Source organism: Bos javanicus, chromosome 18, assembly GCF_032452875.1.
Source record: "Bos javanicus breed banteng chromosome 18, ARS-OSU_banteng_1.0, whole genome shotgun sequence".
In the NCBI taxonomy this organism is placed as follows: domain Eukaryota; kingdom Metazoa; phylum Chordata; class Mammalia; order Artiodactyla; family Bovidae; genus Bos; species Bos javanicus.
The window spans coordinates 64,055,766-64,079,500 of NC_083885.1; the positions used below are offsets into that span (position 1 = coordinate 64,055,766).

The 23,735-nt window shown below is 47.6% G+C and overlaps 3 protein-coding genes and 1 pseudogene across 3 annotated transcripts; 1 reads left to right on the top strand and 3 right to left on the bottom strand.

Moving 5' to 3' along the window:
- Positions 1-236: 236 nt before the first annotated feature.
- On the top strand, positions 237-3,583 carry LOC133229496 (zinc finger and SCAN domain-containing protein 5B-like). Its single transcript, XM_061385861.1, has 3 exons — positions 237-528; positions 2,098-2,265; positions 2,626-3,583. Exons 1-3 carry the CDS (start codon positions 237-239, stop codon positions 3,270-3,272), a joined length of 1,107 nt encoding a protein of 368 aa, XP_061241845.1. The 3' UTR covers positions 3,273-3,583.
- A 3,892-nt stretch (positions 3,584-7,475) lies between these two features.
- Positions 7,476-11,161, bottom strand: LOC133229896 (zinc finger and SCAN domain-containing protein 5B-like). The gene is made up of 4 exons (XM_061386652.1): positions 10,795-11,161; positions 10,298-10,504; positions 9,022-9,172; positions 7,476-8,660 (listed from the first exon to the last, which is right to left on the bottom strand). Exons 1-4 carry the CDS (start codon positions 11,080-11,082, stop codon positions 8,014-8,016), a joined length of 1,293 nt encoding a protein of 430 aa, XP_061242636.1. The 5' UTR covers positions 11,083-11,161; the 3' UTR covers positions 7,476-8,013.
- Positions 11,162-14,962: 3,801 nt separating this feature from the next.
- Positions 14,963-18,120, bottom strand: LOC133231169 (zinc finger and SCAN domain-containing protein 5B-like; annotated as a pseudogene).
- Positions 18,121-20,382: 2,262 nt separating this feature from the next.
- Positions 20,383-20,721, bottom strand: LOC133229497 (protein FAM32A-like). Its single transcript, XM_061385862.1, has one exon. It carries the CDS (start codon positions 20,719-20,721, stop codon positions 20,383-20,385), a length of 339 nt encoding a protein of 112 aa, XP_061241846.1.
- Between the last annotated feature and the right edge of the window lie 3,014 nt (positions 20,722-23,735).

Consider the following 23,735-nt stretch of genomic DNA (forward strand, 5'->3'; position numbering starts at 1 on the left):
TTTTTTTGTCTCCCTAGACTTCTAACCAGTGACTTTAATGATGAGGAAAAGCAGAGGAAATCCATTTCCATAGGTGTCAACTAGGCACCCACTTCTAGAAGCATTTGCTCAGAATCCTACTGGAAATTTCCTCCATCAATAGGGCTGAGTACCAGACATTTTTTCAGGCTTGTGGACACATCACAGACAGCCCTGGGGCAGAGTCACCGGCATCCGTGCCACCCCAAGACACATTCATGGAAAACTCAGACTGTGACCAGGAAATCTGGCACGTCCGGATCAGAACATTTAGCAGCTCAGAGGAATGGGACCCTGTCGAGGATCTGAGGAGACTCCGTGAACTCTGCCAGCTGTGGCTGAGGCCGGATCTTCACACCAAGGAGCAGATGATGGACAGGCTGGTGCTGGAGCAGTTCATGATCTGCATGCCCCTGGAGTGCCAGGTCCTGCTCAAAGAAAGTGGGGTGCAGAGTTGCAAAGACCTGGAGGACATGCTGAAAAATAAGCAGAAACCCAGGACCTGGATGAGTAGGACCTTAATGATGGGTGTGGGACAAGGAGACACGTGCAAGCTGCAGGGATCACAAGATAGGACCTGCGGGTCCTTGGCTTTGTATCAGTGGTTTCCAAACAGGTTAGAGAAGTTCACAGTTGGGCAATTTGGGAGATACTTTTGGCTGTCTCACTCGAAGGACGTAGATCTTTTACACCAAACGGGAGCTTCTATTGTCAATGCCATTGGATGCCTGAAAGCTACATTCCAGGTCTTATACGGACTGATCTTGATTGATTTCTCCCCTCACAGACCATAGTCTGCATACAAGGGCAGAAATATCTTGTGCGTGATCCCAATATTGAGATGGTTGAATCCAAGGCTGGTGACATGGATGATGAGAGAGACACGTGTGGGGAGCCCCAACCCCCTGTGAGGGTCATACCTCCAGAGAATGGCCAGGAAGGAAGTCAAGAGCTGCAGAATCTGCCAGGAGCCACAAACCTATCTAGGGAGCAGGAGAGAGCGTGTAAGCAGGTAGAAGAGTCAGGTGGGTGTGGCTGCTGGAGTAATGGGGAGATTTGGCAAAGGACAAGAATGGACCCATTGCTTCCAGGAATTCCCGTGGATACATTCAGTTCCTAGGCATTTTTTCTAATCACTGTGAGAATGAAGATAATCCATCTCTGTCCCTCTGCTATGCAAGCTTCTAGTCTTAGGAGTGGGGAGAAGGGAATCCTGTCTTCCTGAAATGATGCTAGGTTCTATTTGCTGCAAGTAAATGCACTGACAGGTGATTTACCCAAGCCACTTTGCCCAAGGGCACGTCATATTTCAGAATATGATCATTCCTTGCAACTGAAGGAGTGACTCTAAAGTGGACTCAAAATGCCCACCAGTAGACATTGGGCTTCCCTGGTGGCTCAGATGGTGAAGAATCTGCTGACAATGCAGAAGACCTGGGTTGGATCCCTGGGTCAGGAAGATCCCCTATAGAAGGGAATGGCTACACTCTAATGTTCTTGCCTGGAGAATCCCATGAACAGAGGAACCTGGCAGCTATAGTCCATGGGTTTGCAGAGAGTCAGACTAACACTTTCCCTTTCATACACTGAAGAACGAATGGAAGACAGTTGATTTGTTCAAATAAGGTTGGGTATAGGCAGGGGATGCTCTTGACTTGCATGGAGTAGAGACCAAGAATACTGGACATCATCTTCCTATGTACCGGGTAACCACCATCGCAAAGATGCATCCAGGCAAATCTCCAACAATGATGGAGTCAAGAGAGCTGGACCTAGAGTTCTTTACTTCCAGAGTCAGGGGCAGGCAGGAGTGGGTATGATTTGGAGAGACCTATGCATAGAGAAGTCAGAGTGCCAACTGTGATGTCCTGATTTGATAGCAAGATACAGTCTGTATAGATCCAGGACAGCCTTGAGTATCAGGAGATGATTATCAATCAGGGTGATGGGGTGGACCAGACGAAGTCAGGGCATATCACCTAAAATGACGTAAGTTGGAGTCTTAGATCAAGATACGAGGCAGATGGGGAAACAGGAAACAGTTTTCCATGGACTAAGGTAAATGGCTTTGACTCTGCTTGTTTGTCTCTTGTCAGGACCAGAGAGCTCTCCAGCCAGTGACTGTTCCTGAAACAGGTGAGCTGGAGCGTCAGACGCCCAGGGGGAAGTTGGAGAAGGACCTGCTGGAAGACAGGGGAGAGACAAAAACCCTTCAATCTCAAGAACCTGAACTTCTGAAGTGTCCTGGTGAGTATTCAAAACCGTGGAATTCAGCAGAGTTAGTGACTCCCTCCCATGGTGGCATGGGGCTGGGTAGCCAGCATCACCATCCTTGATGGGTGGGTGGAGATCATTGTCCAGTGCCAACCTTCTCCATCATCAACATTCTAGTGTCCCACAGTCCAGGCTCTTAGTTTGGTTGCTTGATGGGAACTTCTCAGCCAACATCAGGTTTCCAGTGAGGCCAGCAGCACAGAAAATGCTCCTTGTTATATGTGGTGCTGAATTTCTTTCAGCGAATTCTGGGAGCTTAGAGAGACAGAAGAATCCTCAAGAAGAAACTGATATTTAAAATGTGGCTCTGAACCCTTTCTTCCTGTGTTCCAGAGGGAGACGTTTCCACCACGAGTGGATCCAGAGGAGGGCCTCTGAAGTATCGCAGACATGTCAAAAGGAAGCGGGACAGCGGTCCAATGTGCCAAGACGTGTGTCAAGAGGCAGCCACGTGTTTGGACCAAGGAGAGTTCTCAGGACAGCTTGGGTCCCATTCCGTTGGTGCATCTGGCACCGTGGGACCCAGCAGTCTTCCTGAGGGAGCAGAAACCCCGGGACGGGCACCCTCTGAATGCAGCGTCTGCAAAAAGAGCTTTCCTTATCAATCTCAGCTTACCTTGCACCAGAGGACACACACAGGAGAGAGGTCCTTTCAATGCGACATATGTGCCAAAGGGTTCATACAGCTTTCACATCTGCGGGTTCACGAGCAGATCCACACTGGCGAGAAGCCCTACAGCTGTGATGTCTGCCTCAAGAAGTTCACCCACGACTCCACACTGCGCGCTCACAAGAGGACCCACACCCAGGAGAAGCCTTTCCGCTGTGAGCACTGTGACAGAGCTTTCAGCCACCGAGGGAACCTCAGTGTTCACCGACGCATCCACTCTGGGCTCAAGCCCTACGTGTGCCCCGAGTGTCACAGTGCCTTCCGTCAGCTTGAGACTTTCAAAGGCGACTGGAAAATCCATTCCAAATGAGTCACCCAGGACCCCACCATCAGGTCCAAGTGGCGTCTGCTCCTAGAAGGAAATTCTGGATTATTTGTCACTTAGGTGATACAAAGAAAGGGTGACATGTGAAGAACTTACAATCATACTGGAACCCGATGGGGTTCCATTCACATGATTTAGGTGAATATTTGAGTGATGACTTATCTTTCCCTTCAGAATTTGTTTTCTACTTTAGTGTAGCCTGTGTTTTCTTCTTTCAGTGAATGCAGGTCTCATTAGTTTTCTTCTTCGTGAAACTGAGGTGACTGCTGATTGTCCCCCCATTAGGGAAGATTTCATCATAAAGTAGGATGCTCCTAGCAGAGTGTCCAGATGAAAAAGAGGATCACCAGTGAAATTTAAATTTCAAATAAACAAAGACATTTCTGTCAAATAAGTGTCCTGTGTATTTCCCCTTACAAGATTTTTTTTCTTTATTTTATTTTTTATCTTTACTATCTTGTATTGTTTTTGCCATGTATCAACATGAATCTGCCCAGGTATACACATGTTCCCCAACGTGAACCCTCCTCCCTCCTCCTTCCCTGTATCATCCCTCTGGGTCGTCCCAGTGTACCAGCCGAAAGCATCCACTGTCGTGCGTCGAACTTGGACTGGAGACTCGTTTCATATATGATATTAGACATGTTTCAATGCCATTCTCCCAAATCATCCCACCCTATCCCCAAGATTTTTTATATGGAGTAGATGATAGCTGCGGTTTGTTACATGGCCATTATTATGTGGAAATATCATCCCTCTGTAAGGCTTCCCCAGTGACTCAGCGATAAACAATCCACCTGCACCATACAAGACCCAGGTTCCATCCCGTCATCAGGAAGATCCCCTGGAGAAGGGAATGGTAACCTACTCCAGTATTCTGCCTGGAGAATCCCATGGACAGAGGAGCCTGGCAGGCTATGGTCTGTTGGGTTGCAAAGAATCGGACATGACTGAAGCGACTGAGCACCCACGCGAGCATTTAAAGTAACTGTATTCTTTTGGAATTATGAACTGTTAGGTAATGTAATATTAATGCCCATTTGAACACTGAGATTCTAGGGTGTCTCTGCTTGAAAAGATTCTTCAAGGTAGCACTCTTTCATCCCACCTGGCTCTCCTCCAGCAGAAATGAAGAGAGCTCATTTGGAGCAGAATGGAGATCATGAAGTATTTCTTTTCAAAGAATCAGCGTTTTCTTCTATTAATTAGCCTGGGAATTTGTTGGGGGCGGCAAACTCAAGGATGATATTGTAATAGATATTGGTGTCTGGCTGCTCACACTTAAAAGCCAATACAGAGGCCAGGTTGGGGGAAAGGAAAGTTAGCTTTATTTTGGATACCAGAAACTGTTGAAAGTGAAAGTGTATTTGCTTAGTCAAGTCCAAGTCTTTGCAACCCCATGGACTGTAGCCTATCAGGCTCCCCCGTCCATGGCATTTTCTGGGCAAGAGTACTGGACTGGGTTGCCATTTCCTTCTGCAACAACTGTGGAGGGCAGGGCACTGTGGCCACTGCTGTTTTCCAAACTTGCTGACTTATTGAGTGCAACACTTTCACAGCATCATGTCTGAGGATTTGAAATAGCTCAACTGGAATTCCATCACCTCCACTAGCTTTGTTCATAGTGATTCTTCCTAGGGCCCACTTGACTTCACATTCCAGGATGTCTGGCTCTAGGTGAGTGATCACCCCTTTGGGATTATCTGGGTCGTGAAGATCTTTTTTGTATAGTTCTGTATATTCTTGCCACCTCTTCTTAATATCTTCTGCTTCTCTTGGGTCCATACTATTTCTGTCCTTTATTGTGCCCATCCTCGCATGAAATCTTCCCTTGGCAAATCCAAATCCTTTCTCACACCCGTGGAGTGCACCGCTCCTCACACTCTCTACCTTCTCCTCCACTTCCCAGCCACCTTGCACATGTGACCACACCAAGCCCAACTATATTTGCAGTCTGGCTTGTAGGGTTTTCTTCCGATGTCTGGAAAGTCCTTCCCCTGATACCCTCAGGCTGTCTTCCCATCTCCACACAATCAGTGGTTCTATGAGATGGACAGGCCTGGCTGTTGCTTTATCACCCGGCATCTCACTCCATCACTATGTTTCCTCAATAGCAGTCTTCCAGCCTCGGTATGTATTTTATTTTTAACTCCATTTATTTTCGGCTGTGCTGGGTCTTTGTTGCTGCTCGGGGCACAGGGCTCCTCTCCAGTCACCGGGCACAGGCCTCTCACTGCAGTGACCTCTCTTGTGCGGAGCCCGGGCTCTCGGGGCTCTGGGCTTCAGTAGTGGCGGCTCCCAGGCTCGGTGGTTGTGTCGCACAGCCTTAGTTGCTCCTGAGCCCTGGGACCTTCTCGGGTCAGGGATGGCACTTGTGTCCTTTCATTGGCAGGCACAGCCTTTATCTCCGAGCCCCAGGGGAAGCCCTATTATTCACTTTTCTTAATTAGTACTTAACTGCGTCTATGTTTTGAAGTCTTATTCATATTTCATCGTATTAATTTCTTGTGTTGATTCCTCGATAATGGTTCTAATACCCCTGTTTCTGAAGGGACCCAATCTTTATATTCTATATTGCTTCTTTGAATTAGTTGCCTCCATCTTGGGCCTGTAAGGTAAAATCCTTTAAGACAGAAGGAGGCGACAGAGGATGAGATGGTTGGATGGCATCACCGACTCAATGGGCACAAGTTTGAGCAAACTCCTGGGAGATAGTGAAGGACAGGGAAGCCTGGAGTGCTGCAGTGCATAGAGTTGCAAAGTAAAAGAAAGTGAAGTGGCTCTTTGTGACCCCATGGACTGTAGCCTACCAGATTCCTCCGTCCATGGGATTCTCCAGGCAAGAATACTGCAGTGGGTTGCCATTCCATTCTTTCAGGGATCTTCCCACTGAGGGAGCAAACCCACATCTCCTGCATTGGCAGGTGGATTCTTTACCACTGAGCCTCCTGGGAAACCATGAGAGAAGCTGCCACAATTCTGAGAATTGACCCAAGAAATGAAAACAAATGGACCCTGGAACTGAAGGTTAACTGTATTTACAACAATAAAGATGACACTGATTAGACCAGTGATGACCAGTTTCAAGATGATTGTCAGAGCTGACTGTGCTGTTCCTGCCTGTAGCCCCCTCCTTCCATATATAAAAGCTGTTGCTCATTAATTGTCTGGGGTGGGAGGTGGGGGGAGTCAGCCATTGGCCAGATGTCTGCCCCGCCTCCACAGTTGTTGGAGAAGGAAAAAGCAACCCAGTCCAGTACTCTTGCCTGGAAAATGCCATCAACTGAGGAACATGGTAGGCTACAGTCCACGGGGTCGAAAAGAGTTGGACATGACTGAGCGACTTCACTTTCACTTTCAACAGTTTCTGGCATCCAGAATAAAGCTAACTTTCCTTTCCCCCAACCTGGCCTCTGTATTGGCTTTTAAGTGTGAGCAGCCAGACACCAATATCTATTAAAACGTCATCCTTGAGTTTGCTGCCCCCAACAAATTCCCAGGCTAATTAATAGAAGAAAACGCTGATTCTTTGAAAAGAAATACTTCATTATCTCCATTCTGCTCCAAATGAGCTCTCTTCCTTTCTGCTGGAGGAGAGCCAGGTGGGATGAAAGAGTGCTACCTTGAAGAATCTTTTCAAGCAGAGACACCCTAGAATCCCAGTGTTCAAAAGGGCATTAATATCATATTACCTAACAGTTCATAATTCCAGAGGAATACAGTTACTTTAAATGCTCGCGTGGGTGCTCAGTCGCTTCAGTCATGTCCGATTCTTTGCAACCCAACAGACCATAGCCTGCCAGGCTCCTCTGTCCATGGGATTCTCCAGGCAAGAATACTGGAGTGGGTTGCCATTCCCTTCTCCAGGGGATCTTCCTGATGAAGGATGGAACCTGGGTCTTCTATGGTGCAGGTGGATTGTTTATCGCTGAGTCACTGGGGAAGCCTTACAGAGGGACGATATTTCCACATAATAATGGCCATGTAACAAACCACAGCTATCATCTACTCCATATAAAAAATCTTGGGGATAGGGAAGGATGATTTGCGAGAATGGCAGTGACACATGTATAATATCATATATGAAACGAGTCGCCAGTCCAGGTTCGATGCACCATAGTCGATGTTTTGCGCTGGTGCACTGGGACGACCCAGAGGGATGGAACAGGGAGGGAGGAGGGAGGAGGGTTCAGGATGGGGAACATGTGTATACCTGTGGCAGATTCATGTTGATACATGGCAAAAACAACACAAGATAGTAAAGGTAAAAAATAAAATAAAGAAAAAAAAAATCATGGAAGCAGAAATACACAGGACACTTATTTGACACAAATGTCTTTGTTTATTTGAAATTTAAATTTCACTGGTGATCCTCTTTTTCATCTGGACACTCTGCTAGGAGCATCCTATTTTACGATGAAATGTTCCCTAATGGGGGGACAATCAGCAGTCACCTCAGTTTCATGAAGAAGAAAACTAATGAGACCTGCATTCACTGAAAGAAGAAAACACAGGCTACACTAAAGTAGAAAATAAATTCTGAAGGGAAAGATAAGTCATCACTCAAATATTCACCTAATTCATGTGAATGGAACCCCATGGGTTCCAGTATGATTGTAAGTTCTTCACATGTCACCTTTTCATTGTATCACATAAGTGACAAATAATCCAGAATTTCCTTCTCGGAGCAGACGGCACTTGGACCTGATGGTGGGTACTGGGTGACTCATTTGGAATGGATTTTCCGGTGGCGTTTGAAAGTCCGCAGGTGACGAAAGGCACCGTGACACTCGGGGCACACGTAGGGCTTGAGGCCAGAGTGGATGCGTCGGTGAACATTGAGGTTCCCTCGGTGGCTGAAAGCTCTGTAACAGTGCTCACAGCGGAAAGGCTTCTCCTGGGTGTGGGTCCTCTTGTGAGCACGCAGCGTGGAGTCGTGGGTGAACTTCTTGAGGCAGAGATCACAGCTGTAGGGCTTTTCGCCAGTGTGGATCCGCTCGTGAACCTGCAGATCTGAAGGCTGTATGAACCCTTTGGCACAGATGTCACATTGAAAGGGCCTCACTCCTGTGTGTGTCCTCTGGTGCAAGATAAGCTGAGATTGATAAGGAAAGCTTTTTTTGCACATCCTGCATTCAGAGGGTGCCCGTCCCGGGGTTTCTGCTCCCTCAGGAAGACTGGTGGGTCCCACGGTGCCAGATGAACCAACGGAATGGGACCCAAGCTGTCCTGAGAACTCTCCTTGGTCCAAACACGTGGCTGCTTCTTGACGCACGTCTTGGCAAGTCGGACTGCTGTCCCGCTTCTTTTTCATATGTCTGTGATATTTTAGAGGACCTCGTCTGGATCCCCTCATAGTGGAAACGTCTCCCTCTGGAACACAGAAGGAAAGGGTTCAGAGCCACATTTTAAATACCACTTTCTTCTTGAGGATTCTTCTGTCTCTCTATGCTCCCAGAATTTGCTGAATGAAATTCAGCACCACATTTAACATGGAGCATTTTCTGTGCTGCCGGCCTCACTGGAACCCTGATGTTGGCTGAGAAGTTCCCATCAAGCAACCAAGCTAAGAGCTTGGACTGTGGGACACTGGAACATTGATGATGGAGAAGGTTGGCACTGGACAATGATCTCCACCCACCCATCCAAGGATGGTTATGCTGGCTACCCAGCCTCATGCCACCACAGGAGGGAGTCACTAACTCTGCTGGATTCCACGGTTTTGAGTACTCACCAGGACCCTTCAGAAGTTGAGGTGCTTCAGATTGAAGGGTTTTTGTCTCTCCCCTGTCTTCCAGCAGGTCCTTCTCCAAGTTCTCCCTGGGCGTCAGACCCTCCAGCTCACCTATTTCAGGAACAGTCTCTGGCGGGAGAGCTCTCTCATCCTGACAAGGGACAAACAAGCAGAGTCAAAGCCATTTACCTTAGTCCATGGAAAACTGTTTCCTATTTCCCCATCTGCCTCGTATCTTGACCTTATACTCCAACTTTCTTCATGTCATTTTAGGGGCTATGCCCTGACTTCTTCTGGTCCACCCCATCACCCTGATTGATAATCATCTCCTGTTACTCAAGGCTGTCCTGGATCTATACAGACGGTATCTTGTAATCAAATCAGGACATCACAGTTGGCACTCTGACTTCTCTATGCATAGGTCTCTCCAAGTCATACCCACTCCTTCCTGCTCCTGACTCTGGAAGTAAAGAACTCTAGGTCCAGCTCTCTTGACTCCATCACTGTTGGAGACTTTGCCTGGATTCATCTTTGTGATAGTGGTTACCCAGTACATAGGAAGATGACGTCCAGTATTCTTGGTCTCTACTCCATGCAAGTCAATAGCATCCCCTGCCTATACCCAACCTTATTTGAACAAATCCACTGTCTTGCATTCATTCTTCAGTGTCTGAAAGGGAAAGTGTTAGTCGCTCAGTCGTGTGTGACTCTTGCAAACCCATGGACTATAGCTGCCAGGTTCTTTTGTTGATGGGATTCTCCAGGTGAGAACATTAGAGTGTGTAGCCATTCCCTTCTCCAGGGGATCTTCCTGACCCAGGGATCAAACCCAGGTCTCCTGCATTGTCAGCAGATTCTTCACCATCTGAGCCACCAGGGAAGCCCAGTGTCTACTGGGGGGCAAAATGAGTCCACTTTGGAGTCACTCCTTCAGTTGCAAGGAATGATCATATTCTGAAATATGACGTGCCCTTGGGCAAAGTGGCCTTGGGTAAATCAGCTGTCAGTGCACTTCCCTGCAGAAAATTGAACCTAGCATCATATCAGGAAGACAGGATTCCCTTCTCCCCACTCCTAAGACTAGAAGCTTTCATAGCAGAGGGACAGAGATGGATTATCTTCATTCTCACACTGATTAGAAAAAAAGCCTAGGAACTGAATGCATCCACGGGAATTCCTGGAAGCAATGGATCCATTCCTGTCCTTTGCCAAATCTCCCCATTACTCCAGCAGCCACACCCACCTCACTCTCTTCTATCTGCTTCCAAGCTCTCACCTGCTCCCTAGATAGGTTCGTGGCTCCTGGCAGATTCTGCAGCTCTTGGCTTCCCTCCTGGCCATCCTCTGGAGGTATGACCCTTGAGGAGGGTTGGGGCCCCCCGCACAGGTCTCTCTCATCGTCCATGTCACTGGCCTTGGCTTCAACCATCTCAATGTCTGGATCACACACAAGATATTTCTGCCCTTGTACGCAGACTATAGTCTGTGAGGGGAGAAATCAATCAAGATCAGTCTCTATAAGACCTGGAATGTAGTTTTCAGGCATCCAATGGCATTGACAATAGAAGCTCCCGTTTGCTGTAAAAGATCTACATCCTTCGAGTTGAGACAGCAAAAAGTATCTCCCAAATTGCCCAACTGTGAACTTCTCTCACCTGGGAGAACCACTTTGGGAACCACTGATACAGAGCCAAACCCTCAGGTCCTATCTTGTGATCCCTGCAGCTTGCACGTGTCTCCTCATCCCACACCCATCACTAAGGTCCTACTCACCCAGTTCTTGGGTTTCTGCTTATTTCTCAGCACGTCCTCCAGGTCTTTGCAACTCTGCACCCCACTTTCTTTGAGCAGGACCTGGCACTCCAGGGGCATGCAGATCATGAACTGCTCCAGCACCAGCCTGTCCATCATCTGCTCCTTGGTGTGAAGATCTGGCCTCAGCCACAGATGACAGAGTTTACGGAGTCTCCTCAGATCCTTGACAGGGTCTGACTCCTCTGAGCTGCTGAATGTTCTGAACCGGACGTGCCAGTTTTCCTGGTCACAATCTGAGTTTTCCATGAGTGTGTTTTGGGGTGGCACGGACTCCAGTGACTCTGCCCCAGGGCAGTCTTTGATGTTTTCACAACCCTGAAAAAATGTCTGGTCCTCAGCCATATTTCCAGTAGGACTCTGAGCAAATGCTTCTAGAAGTGGGTGCCCAGTTGACGCCTATGGAAATGGATTTCCTCTGCTTTTCCTCAGTAATAAAGTCACTGATTAGCAGTCTAGGGAGACAAAAAAAAAAAAAAAGAAACAAATGGGTTTCATTTTTTTCCACCCTTCCATCTCCCCTACATCCCAATATTGGACACCATTGCTCAACTCATTCAATATTTCATAACACTCTCTGGTCAGAAATGACCATAGGGCTTCCTCGGTGGTCCAGTGGCTAAGAATCTGCCTGGCAATGCAGTGTGCCAGGCAATCAAACCTGACATGGGTTTGATTCCTCATATGGGAAGACCCCGCCTGCCTCTAAGCCTGTGCATCAGAACTCTTGAGCCTGAGAGGGGCAACTACTGAACCCGAGCTCTAGACTCCCAGCTCTGCCATGGGAGAAGCCACCACAATGAGAAGCCCATACCCCTCAGCTAGACAGTAGTCCCCACTAGCTACGACTAGAGAAAGCCCTCACAGTAAAGAAGACTCAGCCCAGCCAAAATGAATGAATTAAAAAACTTAAAACTAATAATAATCATGTATGTAGTTTTTAAATGGCCATAGGGTGCTGCTCAAAAACCCTTGAAGAAAACGAGCCACCTCACAGCAACAGGTGTGGAAACATTCTTATCCCCTTGCAGAAGAGCTTGATTAAACATGGGGTTAGAGTAAGGTCTCCTGTCACAAGGTCTTCCAGCTAATGGAGGATGAACAGAAAGCAAGACCTTTCTGAAACCCACCCGTGTGTCCTGATTACTAGGCATCCTCCTTGGACGTGCCCACTCATCGCTTACCCCTTCCAGTTCTCTTGCCTTCAGCCTCCTCAGGTCAGGCACTGGTTCTCAAAGTGTGACTAGAGCTGAAATGTCTGTATTTATAGAGAGTTGGGTGAAACTCCAGGGGTTTCCGGCCATAACCTCATCATCCCAGTGATTGGATAAAGGGCATGGAAGGAACCACTTTGGATAATCTGGGTAGATTCCACATCCTGTGGAGATTCCAACAGGAAGAACCATTAAAGAGGCCAACATATTGGTTTGGCAGTAAACTTTCTCTAATGTATTTTATTTACTTTAGACTTCATGGATGGCATTTCTTGGGGAAACAGATTGATTTTCCTGATCTAATGAAGTTTTTTCTCTCTGCTTGGAGACTGTGAGGCAGTCCAATAATTGTAATCTGACGGTGGTAATCAAATTGGGTTACTTAATCTTGTTTCTTTTCTTCTGAAATAAGTCATGAATGACTCTTGTCTAAAATCAGCTGATGAGATCTACTGTCAGAAACCATTTCAGAGAGGCATCACAGAAACCAGAGGTTGTACACCAGTAGGGAAAAAGAGGAGAAGGCAATGGCACCCCAGTCCAGTGCTCTGGCCAGGAAAATCCTATGGATGGAGGAGCCTGGTGGGCTACAGTCCATGGGGTCACTAAGAGTCAGACACGACTGAGTGACTTCACTTTCACATTTCCCTTTCCTGCACTGGAGAAGGAAATGGCAACCCACTCCAGTGTTCTTGCCTGGAGAATCCCAGGGACAGGGGAGCCTGGTGAGCTGCCATCTATGGGGTCCCACAATGTCGGACATGACTGGAATGACTTAGCAGCAGTTAGCAGCAGCAGGGGAAAAGAATGACACTTATCAATTTAACAAGCCTTCTTTTTCTAAATACCTAAGGAAGCAGTATCCAAACTAGTACAAAGGGAACATATCTCAACATAATAATGGCCACATAGACAAAACCATGGCTATCACCTACCTGTAGCAAAGTCTTAGAAGAGAAAACACACAGGTCTTTCATAGAAATGTGTTTGTTTATTTGAAATTTAAATTACACTGGTGATCCTGTATTTAAACTAGCCATCCTGCTGCTGCTGCTGCTGCTGCTAAGTCGCTTCAGTCGTGTCTGACTCTGTGTAGCCCCATAGATGGCAGCCCACCAGGCTCCCCCATCCCTGGGACTCTCCAGGCAAAAACACTGGAGTGGGTTGTCATTTTCTTCTCCAATGCATGAAAGTAAAAAGTGAAAGGGAAGTCGCTCAGTCGTGTCTGACTCTTGGTGACGCCATGGACTGTAGCCCACCAGGCCCCTCCATCCATGGGATTTTCCAGGCAAGAGTACTGGAGTGGAGTGCCATTGCCTTCTCTGGCCGTCCTGCTAGGAGTATCCTATTTTACAAGGAAATCACACCTGACAAGAAGGCAATCAGCAGTAGCCTCACTCTGATGATGAGGTACTGATAAGCGGTGAGACACAGCTTCATTGGAAGAACAAGAACAACACAAAGCGAAAATATGTAAGAAAACCAGAGTCTAGGCAAAACACTCTCTGAAATACATCACAGCAGGATCCTCTATGACCCACCTCCCAGAATATCGGAAATAAAAGCAAAAATAAACAAACGGGACCTAATTAACCTTAAAAGCTTCTGCACATCAAAGGAAACTATTAGCAAGGTGAAAAGGCAGCCTTCAGAATGGGAGAAAATAATAGCAAATGAAGCAACTGACAAACAACTAATCTCAAAAGTATACAAGCAACTCCTCCAGCTCAACTCCAGAAAAATAACTGACCCAATCAAAAAATGGGCCAAAGACCTAAATAGACATTTCTCCAAAGAAGACATACAGATGGCTAACAAACACATGAAAAGATGCTCAACATCACTCATTATCAGAGAAATGCAAATCAAGACCACTATGAGGTACCATTTCAGACCAGTCAGAATGGATGTGATCCAAAAGTCTACAAATAATAAATGTTGGAGAGGGTGTGGAAGACAGGGAACCCTCTTACACTGTTGGTGGGAATGCAAACTAGTACAGCCACTATGGAGAACAGTGTGGAGATTCCTTAAAACTCTGGAAATAGAACTGCCTTATGATCCAGCAATCCCACTGCTGGGCATACACACCGAGGAAACCAGAAGGGAAAGAGACACGTGTACCCCAATGTTCATCGAAGCACTGTTTATAATAGCCAGGACATGGAAACAACCTAGATGTCCATCAGCAGATGAATGGATAAGAAAGCAGTGGTACATATACACAATGGAGTATTACTCAGCCATTAAAAAGAATACATTTGAATCAGTTCTAATGAGGTGGATGAAACTGGAGCCTATTATACAGAGTGAAGTAAGCCAGAAGGAAAAACACCAATACAGTATACTAACGCATATATATGGAATTTAGAAAGATGATAACAATAACCCTGTGTATGAGACAGCAAAAGTGACGCTGATGTATGGAACAGTCTTATGGACTCTGTGGGAGAGGGAGAGGGTGGGAAGATTTGGGAGAATGGTATTGAAACATGTGAAATATCATGTATGAAACGAGATGCCAGTCCAGGTTCAATGCAGGATACTGGATGCTTGGGGCTAGTGCACTGGGATGACCCAGAGGGATGGTATGGGGAGGGAGGAGGGAGGAGGGTTCAGGATGGGGAGCACATGTATACCTGTGATGGATCCATTTTGATATTTGGCAAAACTAATACAATTATGTAAAGTTTAAAAATAAAATAAAATTAAAAAAAAAAAGAAAACCAGAGTCTAACATCGTAAGGCAATTCTTCTCCAATTGAAAATTCACAAATGAAAAAGAAAACTATAGTCTATAGCAAAGTAGAAAACAAAATCCAAAGGGAAAAATAAGTCATCACTCAAGTATCCTAATTCACTAAAATATCCTAATTCAGGTCAGTGGAACACTGGGTTTCCACGATCCTCCTAAGCCCCTCCCCTGTCATCCACACTTTGTATCACACAGGTGACAAATCATTCTAAATTTTCTCATTAAAACAGAAAGACTTGGACCTGAGGGCAGGGTCCTAAGCCAGTCATCTGGAATGGATTTTCCAGTGGCGTTTGAAAGTCCCCAGCTGACGGAAGGCTCTGTGACACTTGGGGCACACGTAGGGCCTGAGCCCAGAGTGGGTGCATCGGTAAACATTGAGGTTCCCTCGGTGGCCGAAAGCTCTGTCACAGTGCTCACAGCGGAAAGGCTTCTCCTGGGTGTGGGTCCTCTTGTGAGCGCGCAGTGTGGAGTCGTGGGTGAACTTCTTGATGCAGATGTCACAGCTGTAGGGCTTCTCTCCAGTGTGGATCCGCTGGTGAACCCGCAGGTCTGAAGGCTGTATGAACCCTCTGGCACAGATGTCACATTGAAAGGGCCTCTCTCCTGTGTGTGTCCTCTGGTGCAAGGTAAGCTGAGATTGATAAGGAAAGCTCTTTTTGCACACCTTGCATTCAGAGGGTGCCCGTCCCGGGGGTTTCTGCTCCCTCAGGAAGACTGGTGGGTCCCCCGGTGCCAGATGAACCAACGGAATGGAACCCAAGTCGTCCTGAGAACTCTCCTTGATCCAAACACGTGGCTGCCTCTTGAAGCACCTCTTGGCAAGAGGGACTGCTGTCCCGTTTCCTTTTGACGTGTCTGCGATTCTTCAGAGGACCTCGTCTGGATCCACTCGGGGTGGAAACATCTCCCTCTGGAACACAAGAGGAAAGGCTTCAGGAGCCACATTTGAAGTATCACTTCCTTCCTGGGGACTCTCCCCTCTCTCTGCCCTCCCAGAATCTGCTCAAAGAAGAGATTCAGCACCATATTTATCAAGGAGCATTTTCCATGGTGCCGACCTCATTGGAACCATCCCTAATTTGGCTACAGACTTCCCAGCATACAAACTACCTAAGAGTCTAGCTAATGAAACACTCTGAAACATTGACGATGGAGAAGGTTGGCATTGGAGAAGCAACTCCTACCCCACAACACCAAGGGATGGAAATGCTGGGTACCCCTTCCTGGACATCAGTGGAGGCAGTCAGTACCTCCTGTGGTCTCCAAATTTTTAATACTCACCATGATCCTGCAGAAGTTCAGGCTCTTGAGCCGAAAGGGTTCTTGTCACTCCTGTGTCTTTCAGCAGGTCCTTCTCCAAGTTCTCTTTGGAGGGCGTATGACCCTCCAGTTCAACTGTTTCAAGAATGGTCTCTGGCGGGAGAGCTTTCTGGCCCTGACAAGGGGCAACCAAGCAGAGTCAATCCCACTGCCTTAGCCCTCGGCAAGCTCTGTCTCCTCTTTGCCCACCCGCCTCGTACCCTGATCTCACACTCCAGCTTTCTGGATATCAGTTTGGGGGATATGCCCTGACTGCTTCCCATCACCCTGATTGGCAGTCCTCTTCTGATTCCCATGTCTGTCCTTGATCTATACCAACCACCTCTGGCGAAAGTCCAGACTTCACAGCTGGCTCTGCCAATTATCTTTGCACATATCTCTCCACCTCATCTCACATTCTCCAGGCCCTGAATCTGAAAGCAGAGGATTCTGGCTCTAGGGCTCCTGACTTCACCACTTGTTGATACCTTGCCTGGATTTCTCTTGGACATGGAAGGTGGCCTGGGGCATAATAAGATGATAAGCAGTATAGCTGTTATACTGTATAGCTCTATTCTATACTATGTAGCTCTATTCATGAGAAATCAGTAGCATCTCCTCCCCTGATTCACATTTCAAAAATCCACTCTCTCCAGACATACTCCAAAATCTGAGGGGGAAAATGACTCCAACGGGGTCTTGTTATCAATTCTAGGTGTTTACAATATCCCCCAATATTAGTGCCTCTGACGAAATCCATCATGGGTGAAACTCGTGTGAGTGCATTTACAACTGATGAACTGAGCCGGCACCATCCATGGAAACAGGACTCCTCTCCCTCATGCTTAGGGCCACAAGCTTTCATGGTGAAGGACTATGAAAGAGGGACTGTCTTCATTCTCACACTGGATGGAAAACGGCCGGGAACGGAATGCATCCATGAGAATTCCTGGAGGCAGTGGGTCCATTCCTGTCCTTTGCCCAGTTCTTCCGCAGTCACACTCACTCGACCCACTTCTACCTGCTCCCAGACTGGAGGTCAGGACATCATACTCACCTGCCCCCTCGACAGGTCCTTGGCTCCTGGCAGATGCTGCCCGTCTCGGCTTTCCTGCTGGCCCTCGTCTGGAGGGACGACACTGACTGTAGACTGGGGCTCCCTGGCTTGGTCTTCCTCACCGTGCCCCTCACTGACCTCAGATCCTAACATCTCAACACCCGAGACTGGCATCAAAAAATCCTCACCTTGGACACAGACTACAGCCTGTGACAAAAAATTCAAATAGGATTAGTCTCCCTTCACAAGACCCAAAAAGGTATTCATTGCATATACTACCTTAGAAGCCCACCTCCTCGGAATGACATTTGAAACACCAACACCCTCAAAGTGAGGATCTACAGAAACATCTCCAGTGATGCCACAGGCCAAGTGCTCGCCCTTCTGGGAATCACTGATTCAGAGCCAAGCCCTCTGATCCTTCTCCTTCATCTCCTAGCTCCCAGCCCCTCATGCCACCGTTCCCTGAATCAGCGGGACACTAGGGTCCTACTCACCCATTTCTTCAGTTTCTGCTTCTTTCTCAGCACCTCTTCCAGATCCTTACAAGTCTCGGCACCACTACTTGTGACTAAGATCTGGATGTCCTGCGGCATGCACATCACGAACTGCTCCAGCACCAGCCTGTCCACCATGTCCTCCTTGGTGTGAAGATCCGGCCTCAGCCACAGACTGCAGAGTTCACGGAGCCTCCTCAGAGCTTTGATCAGGTCGGATTCATCCGAGCTCCTAAATGTTCTGAAGCGAACTCGCAACTCTTTACGGTCGGAGTCGGGGTTTTCCCTTCGGGTGCCTTGGCGTGGCGCAGACGGTGGCGACTCTGCTCGGGGGCTGTCCGCGAAGCGGCCACGACCCCTTGTCTGGTTCTCAGCCATACCGACTGTAGAGCTTTTCAGTAGGACTCTGGGCAAATGCTTCTGGAAGTCGGTGCCCAACTGACCCCGATGGAAAGGAATTTCCTTTTGCTTTTCCTCAGTAATAGATTCAGTATTCAGAAATATGGGGGAAAAAAGATAAATGAATGCAGCCAAATACTTTTATTTTCATCCACCCTACCATCCCTCATCCCAATACTGGACATTATTCCCCCCTCAGAATTTCACACCAGGGACAAGAATCCATTCTGTTATTCCTCCGACATCCATCTTATAGTACAAGAAACTGTGTGGTCAAAACTGTTCACAGGGCAGTGTTTAAAAGCCCTTCTTGGAAAAATGAAGCACACCACACGACACCATGGAGTGTGGAAACAATCTCATCTCACTGAAGATTCCACAAATGAACCACAGTTCCCGTGTGGCCGGAGGGAGATGGGTGGATTTCACACGGTCTCTGAGCGAATGCAAGGTGAACAGAAAGCCAGGACTTACTGAAACCCACTTCCACGTGCCCTGACTTTCGAGCGTTCTCTTTACACATTTCCCATCAATTACCTCCTTGAAGCCTTCTCGCCTCGGTCCTCCTCAGTTGGGGACTTGCTCTCAAACTCGGCCGGCGGAGAAGCGTCTCTCTATGGAGCTGGAAGAAATGCCGAACCTCTCGGCCTGTTACCCAATCGGCGCATGGATTCGTTGAGGGCGGGGCAAACCATTCTAGATAATCCCACTTTACTTGAACACAGGGATTCGATTGCCCTTGGAAACTCGCTCAGGAGAAACCACGATTTACTAAAGACGCCTCCATAGTGATTTAGCGACAGATTCTGTGTATTTTTTGTTGTTGTTGTTCTGTTTTTGGCCAAGCACGGGGGCAGGTGCGGTCTCAGTTCCCAGACCGCGGAAGGAAACCATGCCACCTGCAGCGGGAGCGCTAAGTCTCACCCGCTGGACCGCTAGGGAAACCCCTCGGTTTCCTTTTGGATTTGATTGATTTTTGACTTTTGGGACTGCATTTTGGGGTGAACGGACTGGTTTTAATGATCTCGAGAATTTTTGGTCTCACTGCCTGGAGGGTTTGACGGAGTCAGAGACATGACTGGAATCTGGCTGGGAGCCAGATCGGTTAGACTCCTCTCGTCTTTTCTGTTCTTGTGAGATAAGTCTTAAAAGGCTTTCCTAAAAGCAGCTGATGAGCTAAGGTGTGAGAAGACCCGATTTCTAAGTAGCCTTTTTGAAGACTAGAAGTTGTACACCAAGAGGAAAGAAGAATGACACCTATCACTTTCGGAAGCCTTCCTTTTTCAAAACACCTTGGGAAGAAATACCTGAACAAGTATGGAGTGAGTGAATCTATCTCAGCATAAAAGCAGCCATGTAGGCAAAACCACGGCCATCACCTATTCCCTGTAGAAAAGTCTTAGAAACTACACAGACACATTTGACAGAAATGTGTTTATTTGAAATTTATATTCCACTGGAGAGCTTGGCCTCTGTGCCAGGACCATTGAGGTTTACAGAGAAGTCCTGCCTAACAGGAAGGCAGTCAACAGTAGGCTCAGTTTCATGATGAAGTACTGATAACTAATGAGACATGCTTTGAGTAAAAGAATAACAAAAGAAAGCAAAAACTTTTTGAAACAGGCTACACTAAAGTAGAAAACAAAATCCAAAGGGAACCATAAGCCATCACTCAAATATCCTCCTCATTCATGTAAATGGAACCCCCTGGACCCAATATCCTCCGAAGCTCTTCCCATGTCATCCACCCTTTGTGTTACAGAAGTGACAAATCATTGTGAATTTCCTACTTGGACCTGAGGGCAGGGTCCTGGGCCAGTGGTTTGGAATGGGTTTCCTGGTGGGATGTGAGAGACCCCAGGGAGCGGAAGGCACATGACACTCGGGGCACATGTAGGGCTCGAGCCCAGAGTGTGACCATGAGGTTCCCTCTGTGGTTGAAAGCTTTTTCACAGTGCTCACAGCAGAAAGGCTTCTATGGGTGTGGGTCCTCTGGTGAGCATGCAGCGTGGAGTCGTGAGGGAACCTCTTGGGGTAGAGATCACAGCCGTAGGGCTTCTCGCCCATGTGGGTCTCCTGGTGAACACACATGTCCGGAGGCTGCATGAACCATTGGACATGGAGGTTGCTTTTTTCTTTTTTGAATTTAAGGGCCATCTCTCTTTAATGCGGTTCCAGAATAAGGGCCCATTGCTCTGATAAGCATGGGCTCAGCAGAAGGCTCAAAAGAATGTGTGTAAAAGAATGTTTCCAAAGGCTCCAGAGATGACCCCAACTCTGCTTCCTGCTTCCCCTGGACAATACTCCATCTCCTGGGTGGGGCGGCTACGTGGTCCAGCTGACTTTAGGAATGTCATAGTGCTCCGTGAGTGTGTCCAGGTGTCTGTTGAAGCCCTCCACTCTCTGCTTGTGGGTTTTGGATGCTTTCTTCAGGATCCTCTCCATTTGTCGCTTCTCCCGCACCTTCTCAAAGGCCACCTGGGCTGGGGTCAGCTTGTCGAGGTGGCGCCTCAGCATTTCCTCCTGGTTCTTCTGGATTTTCCCCATCGTTTCCAGGAGTTTTGCCTTGTCTCTGTCCTTTTTCTTCTTCCGCTTGGTCACAACAAACTCTGTGACTCCTTTGAGCTTCAGGGGTCCCTTTTGGACCTGCTCGTAGGCGTCCATGCTGCCCATTTTTGGATTCGGATTTCTAAATGGACAAAAGTCGGGGGTGGGTCAGGTTTCTGAAATGGAAATTGGGACAATATCGTTCTCTACTGTAGATCCGAGAGGTTCTCTCTTTGTGGAAGCAGGAGCCTTTTAATTTCATGGCTGCAGTCACCATCTGCAGTGATTTTGGAGCTCCCCCACCTCGAAAATAAATTATCTCACTTTTCCCACTGTTTCCCCATCTGTTTGCCATGAAGGGATGGGACCAGATGCCATGATCTTAGTTTTCTGAATATTGAGTTTTAAGACAAGATTTTCGCTCTCCTCTTTCACTTTCATCAAGGGACTCTGGTTCTTCTTCGTTTCTGCCAGAAGGGTCGTGTCATCTGTGTATCTGAGGTTATTGATATTTCTCCTGCAAATCTTGATTCCAGCTTGTGTTTCATCCAGCCCAGCTTGTCTCATGATGTATTCTGCATATAAATTACATAAGCAGGGTGACAATATACATCCTTGATGTACTCCTTTCCCGATTTGGAATCAGTCCGTTGTTCCAAGTCCAGTTCTAACTGTTGCTTCCTGACCTGAACACAGATTTCTCAGGAGGCAGCTCATGAAGTCTGGTATTCCTGTCTAACAATTTTCCACATTTTCTTGTGATCCACACAGTCAAAGGCTGTGGCATAGTCAATAAAGCAGAAGTAGATGTTTCTCTGGAACGCTCTTGCTTATTCAATGATCCAATTGATGTTGGCAATTTGATCTCTGGTTCCTCTGCCTTTTCTAAATCCACCTTGAGCATCTGAAAGTTCATGGTTCACTTACTGTTGAAGAGTGGCTTGGAGAATTTTTAGCATTACTATGCTAGCATGTGAGATGAGTGCAACTGTGCAGTAGTTTGAACATTCTTTGGCATTGCCTTTCTTTGGGATTGGAATGAAAACTGTCCTTTTCCATCCTGTGGCCACTGCTGACTTTTCCAAATTTGCTGACTTATTGAGCACAACAGTTTCACAACATCATGCCTGAGGATTTGAAATAGCTCAACGGGAATTCCATCACCTCCACTAGCTTTGTTCATAGTGATTCTTCCTAAGGCCCACTTGACTTCACATTCCAGGCTGTCTGGCTCTAGGTGAGTGATCACACCTTTGGGATTATCTGGGTCGTGAAGATCTTTTTGTATAGTTCTGTATATTCTTGCCACCTCTTCTTAATATCTTCTGCTTCTCTTGGGTCCATACTACTTCTGTCCTTTATTGTGCCCATCCTTGCATGAAATGTTCCCTTGGCAAATCCAAATCCTTTCTCACACCCTCGGAGGGCACCGCTCCTCACACTCTCTACCTTCTCCTCTACTCCCCAGCCACCTTGCACACCTGACCACACCACTGGCTTTGCGGTCTGGTTTCTAGGGTTTTCCTCCACTGTCTGGAAAGTCCTTCCCCCGACACCCTCAGGCTGTCTTCAGATCTCGACACAATCAGTGGTTCTTTGGAGACGGACAGGCCTGGCTGTTGCTTTATCACCCGGCATCTCACTCCATCACCACGTTTCCTCAATAGCAGTTTCTCAGCCTCGGTGTGTATTTTATTTTTAACTCCATTTGTTTTTGGCTCTGCTGGGTCTTTGTTGCTGCTCGGGGTGCAGGGCTCCTCTCCAGTCGCGGGGCATAGGCTTCTCGCTGCAGTGACCTGTCTTGTGGGGACCCCCGACTCTCGGGGCTCTGGGCTTCAGTAGTGGCGGCTCCCAGGCTCGGTGGTTGTGTCGCACGGCCTTAGTTGCTCCTGAGCCCTGGGATCTTCTCGGGTCAGGGATGGAACTCGTGTCCTCTCATTGGCAGGCACAGCTTTTACCTCCGAGCCCCCCAGGGAAGCCCTATTATCCACTTTCTTAACTACTACTTAACTGTGTCTGTGTTTTGAAGTCTTATTCATATTTCATCGTATTAATTTCTTGTGTTGATTCTTCGATAATGGTTCTAATACCCCTGTTTCTGAAGAGACCCAGTCTTTATATTCTATATTGCTTCTTTGAATTAGTTGCCTCCATCTTGGGCCTGTAAGTTAACATCCTTTGAGATAGAAGGAGGCGACAGAGGATGAGATGGTTTGATGGCATCACCAAATTAATGGACACGAGGTTGAGCAAACTCCTGGGGGATAGTGAAGGACAGGGAAGCCTGGCGTGCTGCAGTGCATGCAGTTGCAAAGTGAAGTGGCTCTTTGTGACCCCATGGACTGTAGCCAACCAGGTTCCTCCGTCCATGGGATTCTCCAGGCAAGAATACTTCAGTGGGTTGCCATTCCCTTCTCTTGGGGAACTTCCCAACCGAGGGAGCAAACCCATGTCTCTTGCATTGGCAGGCGGATTCTTTACCACTGAGCCTCCTGGGAAACCATGAGAGATTCTGAGAATGACCCAAGAAATGAAAACAAATGGACCCTGGAACTGAAGCTTAACTGTATTTACAACAATCAAGATGACACACATCAGACCAGTGATGACCACTTTTAAGATGGTTGTCAGAGCTGACTACACTGTTTCTGCCTGTAGCCCCCTCCCTCCATGTATAAAAGCTGTCACTCATTAATTGTCCAGGGTAGGAGGTGGGGGGAGTCAGCCATTGGACAGTCGTCTGCCCCACCTCCACAGTTGTTGGAGAAGGAAATGGCAACCCAGTCCAGTACTCTTGCCTGGAATGCCATGGACGGAGGACCCTGGTAGGCTACAGTCCACCGGGCTGCAAAGAGTTGGACATGACTGAGTGACTCTCTGATGCTTTCTGATGCTTTCTTCAGGATCCTCTCCATCTGTTGCTTCTCCTGCACCTTCTCAAAGGCCACCTGGGCTGGGGTCGGCTTATCGAGCTGGCGCCCAGCTCCTCCTCCTGGTTCTTCCGGATTTTTCCCATCGTTTCCAGGAGTTTTGCCTTGTCTATGTCCTTTTTCTTCTTCCGCCACTAACCAAACTAGGTAAAACTTTCAGATACCTATGCTTTGACTCCTTCCAACTCTCCAGGTAAATGA

Coding starts and splice junctions, on each gene's coding strand:
- LOC133229497 (XM_061385862.1), bottom strand. CDS start 20,721: ATGGACGCCTACGAGCAGGTCCAAAAGGGACCCCTGAAGCTCAAAGGA.
- LOC133229896 (XM_061386652.1), bottom strand. CDS start 11,082: ATGGAAAACTCAGATTGTGACCAGGAAAACTGGCACGTCCGGTTCAGA. Junction 10,505..10,794: donor AGCAGAAACCCAAGAACTGG/GTGAGTAGGACC, acceptor CTCCCCTCACAG/ACTATAGTCTGCGTACAAGG. Junction 8,661..9,021: donor TCAACTTCTGAAGGGTCCTG/GTGAGTACTCAA, acceptor TCTGTGTTCCAG/AGGGAGACGTTTCCACTATG.
- LOC133229496 (XM_061385861.1), top strand. CDS start 237: ATGGAAAACTCAGACTGTGACCAGGAAATCTGGCACGTCCGGATCAGA. Junction 529..2,097: donor GAAACCCAGGACCTGGATGA/GTAGGACCTTAA, acceptor TTTGACTCTGCT/TGTTTGTCTCTTGTCAGGAC. Junction 2,266..2,625: donor TGAACTTCTGAAGTGTCCTG/GTGAGTATTCAA, acceptor CCTGTGTTCCAG/AGGGAGACGTTTCCACCACG.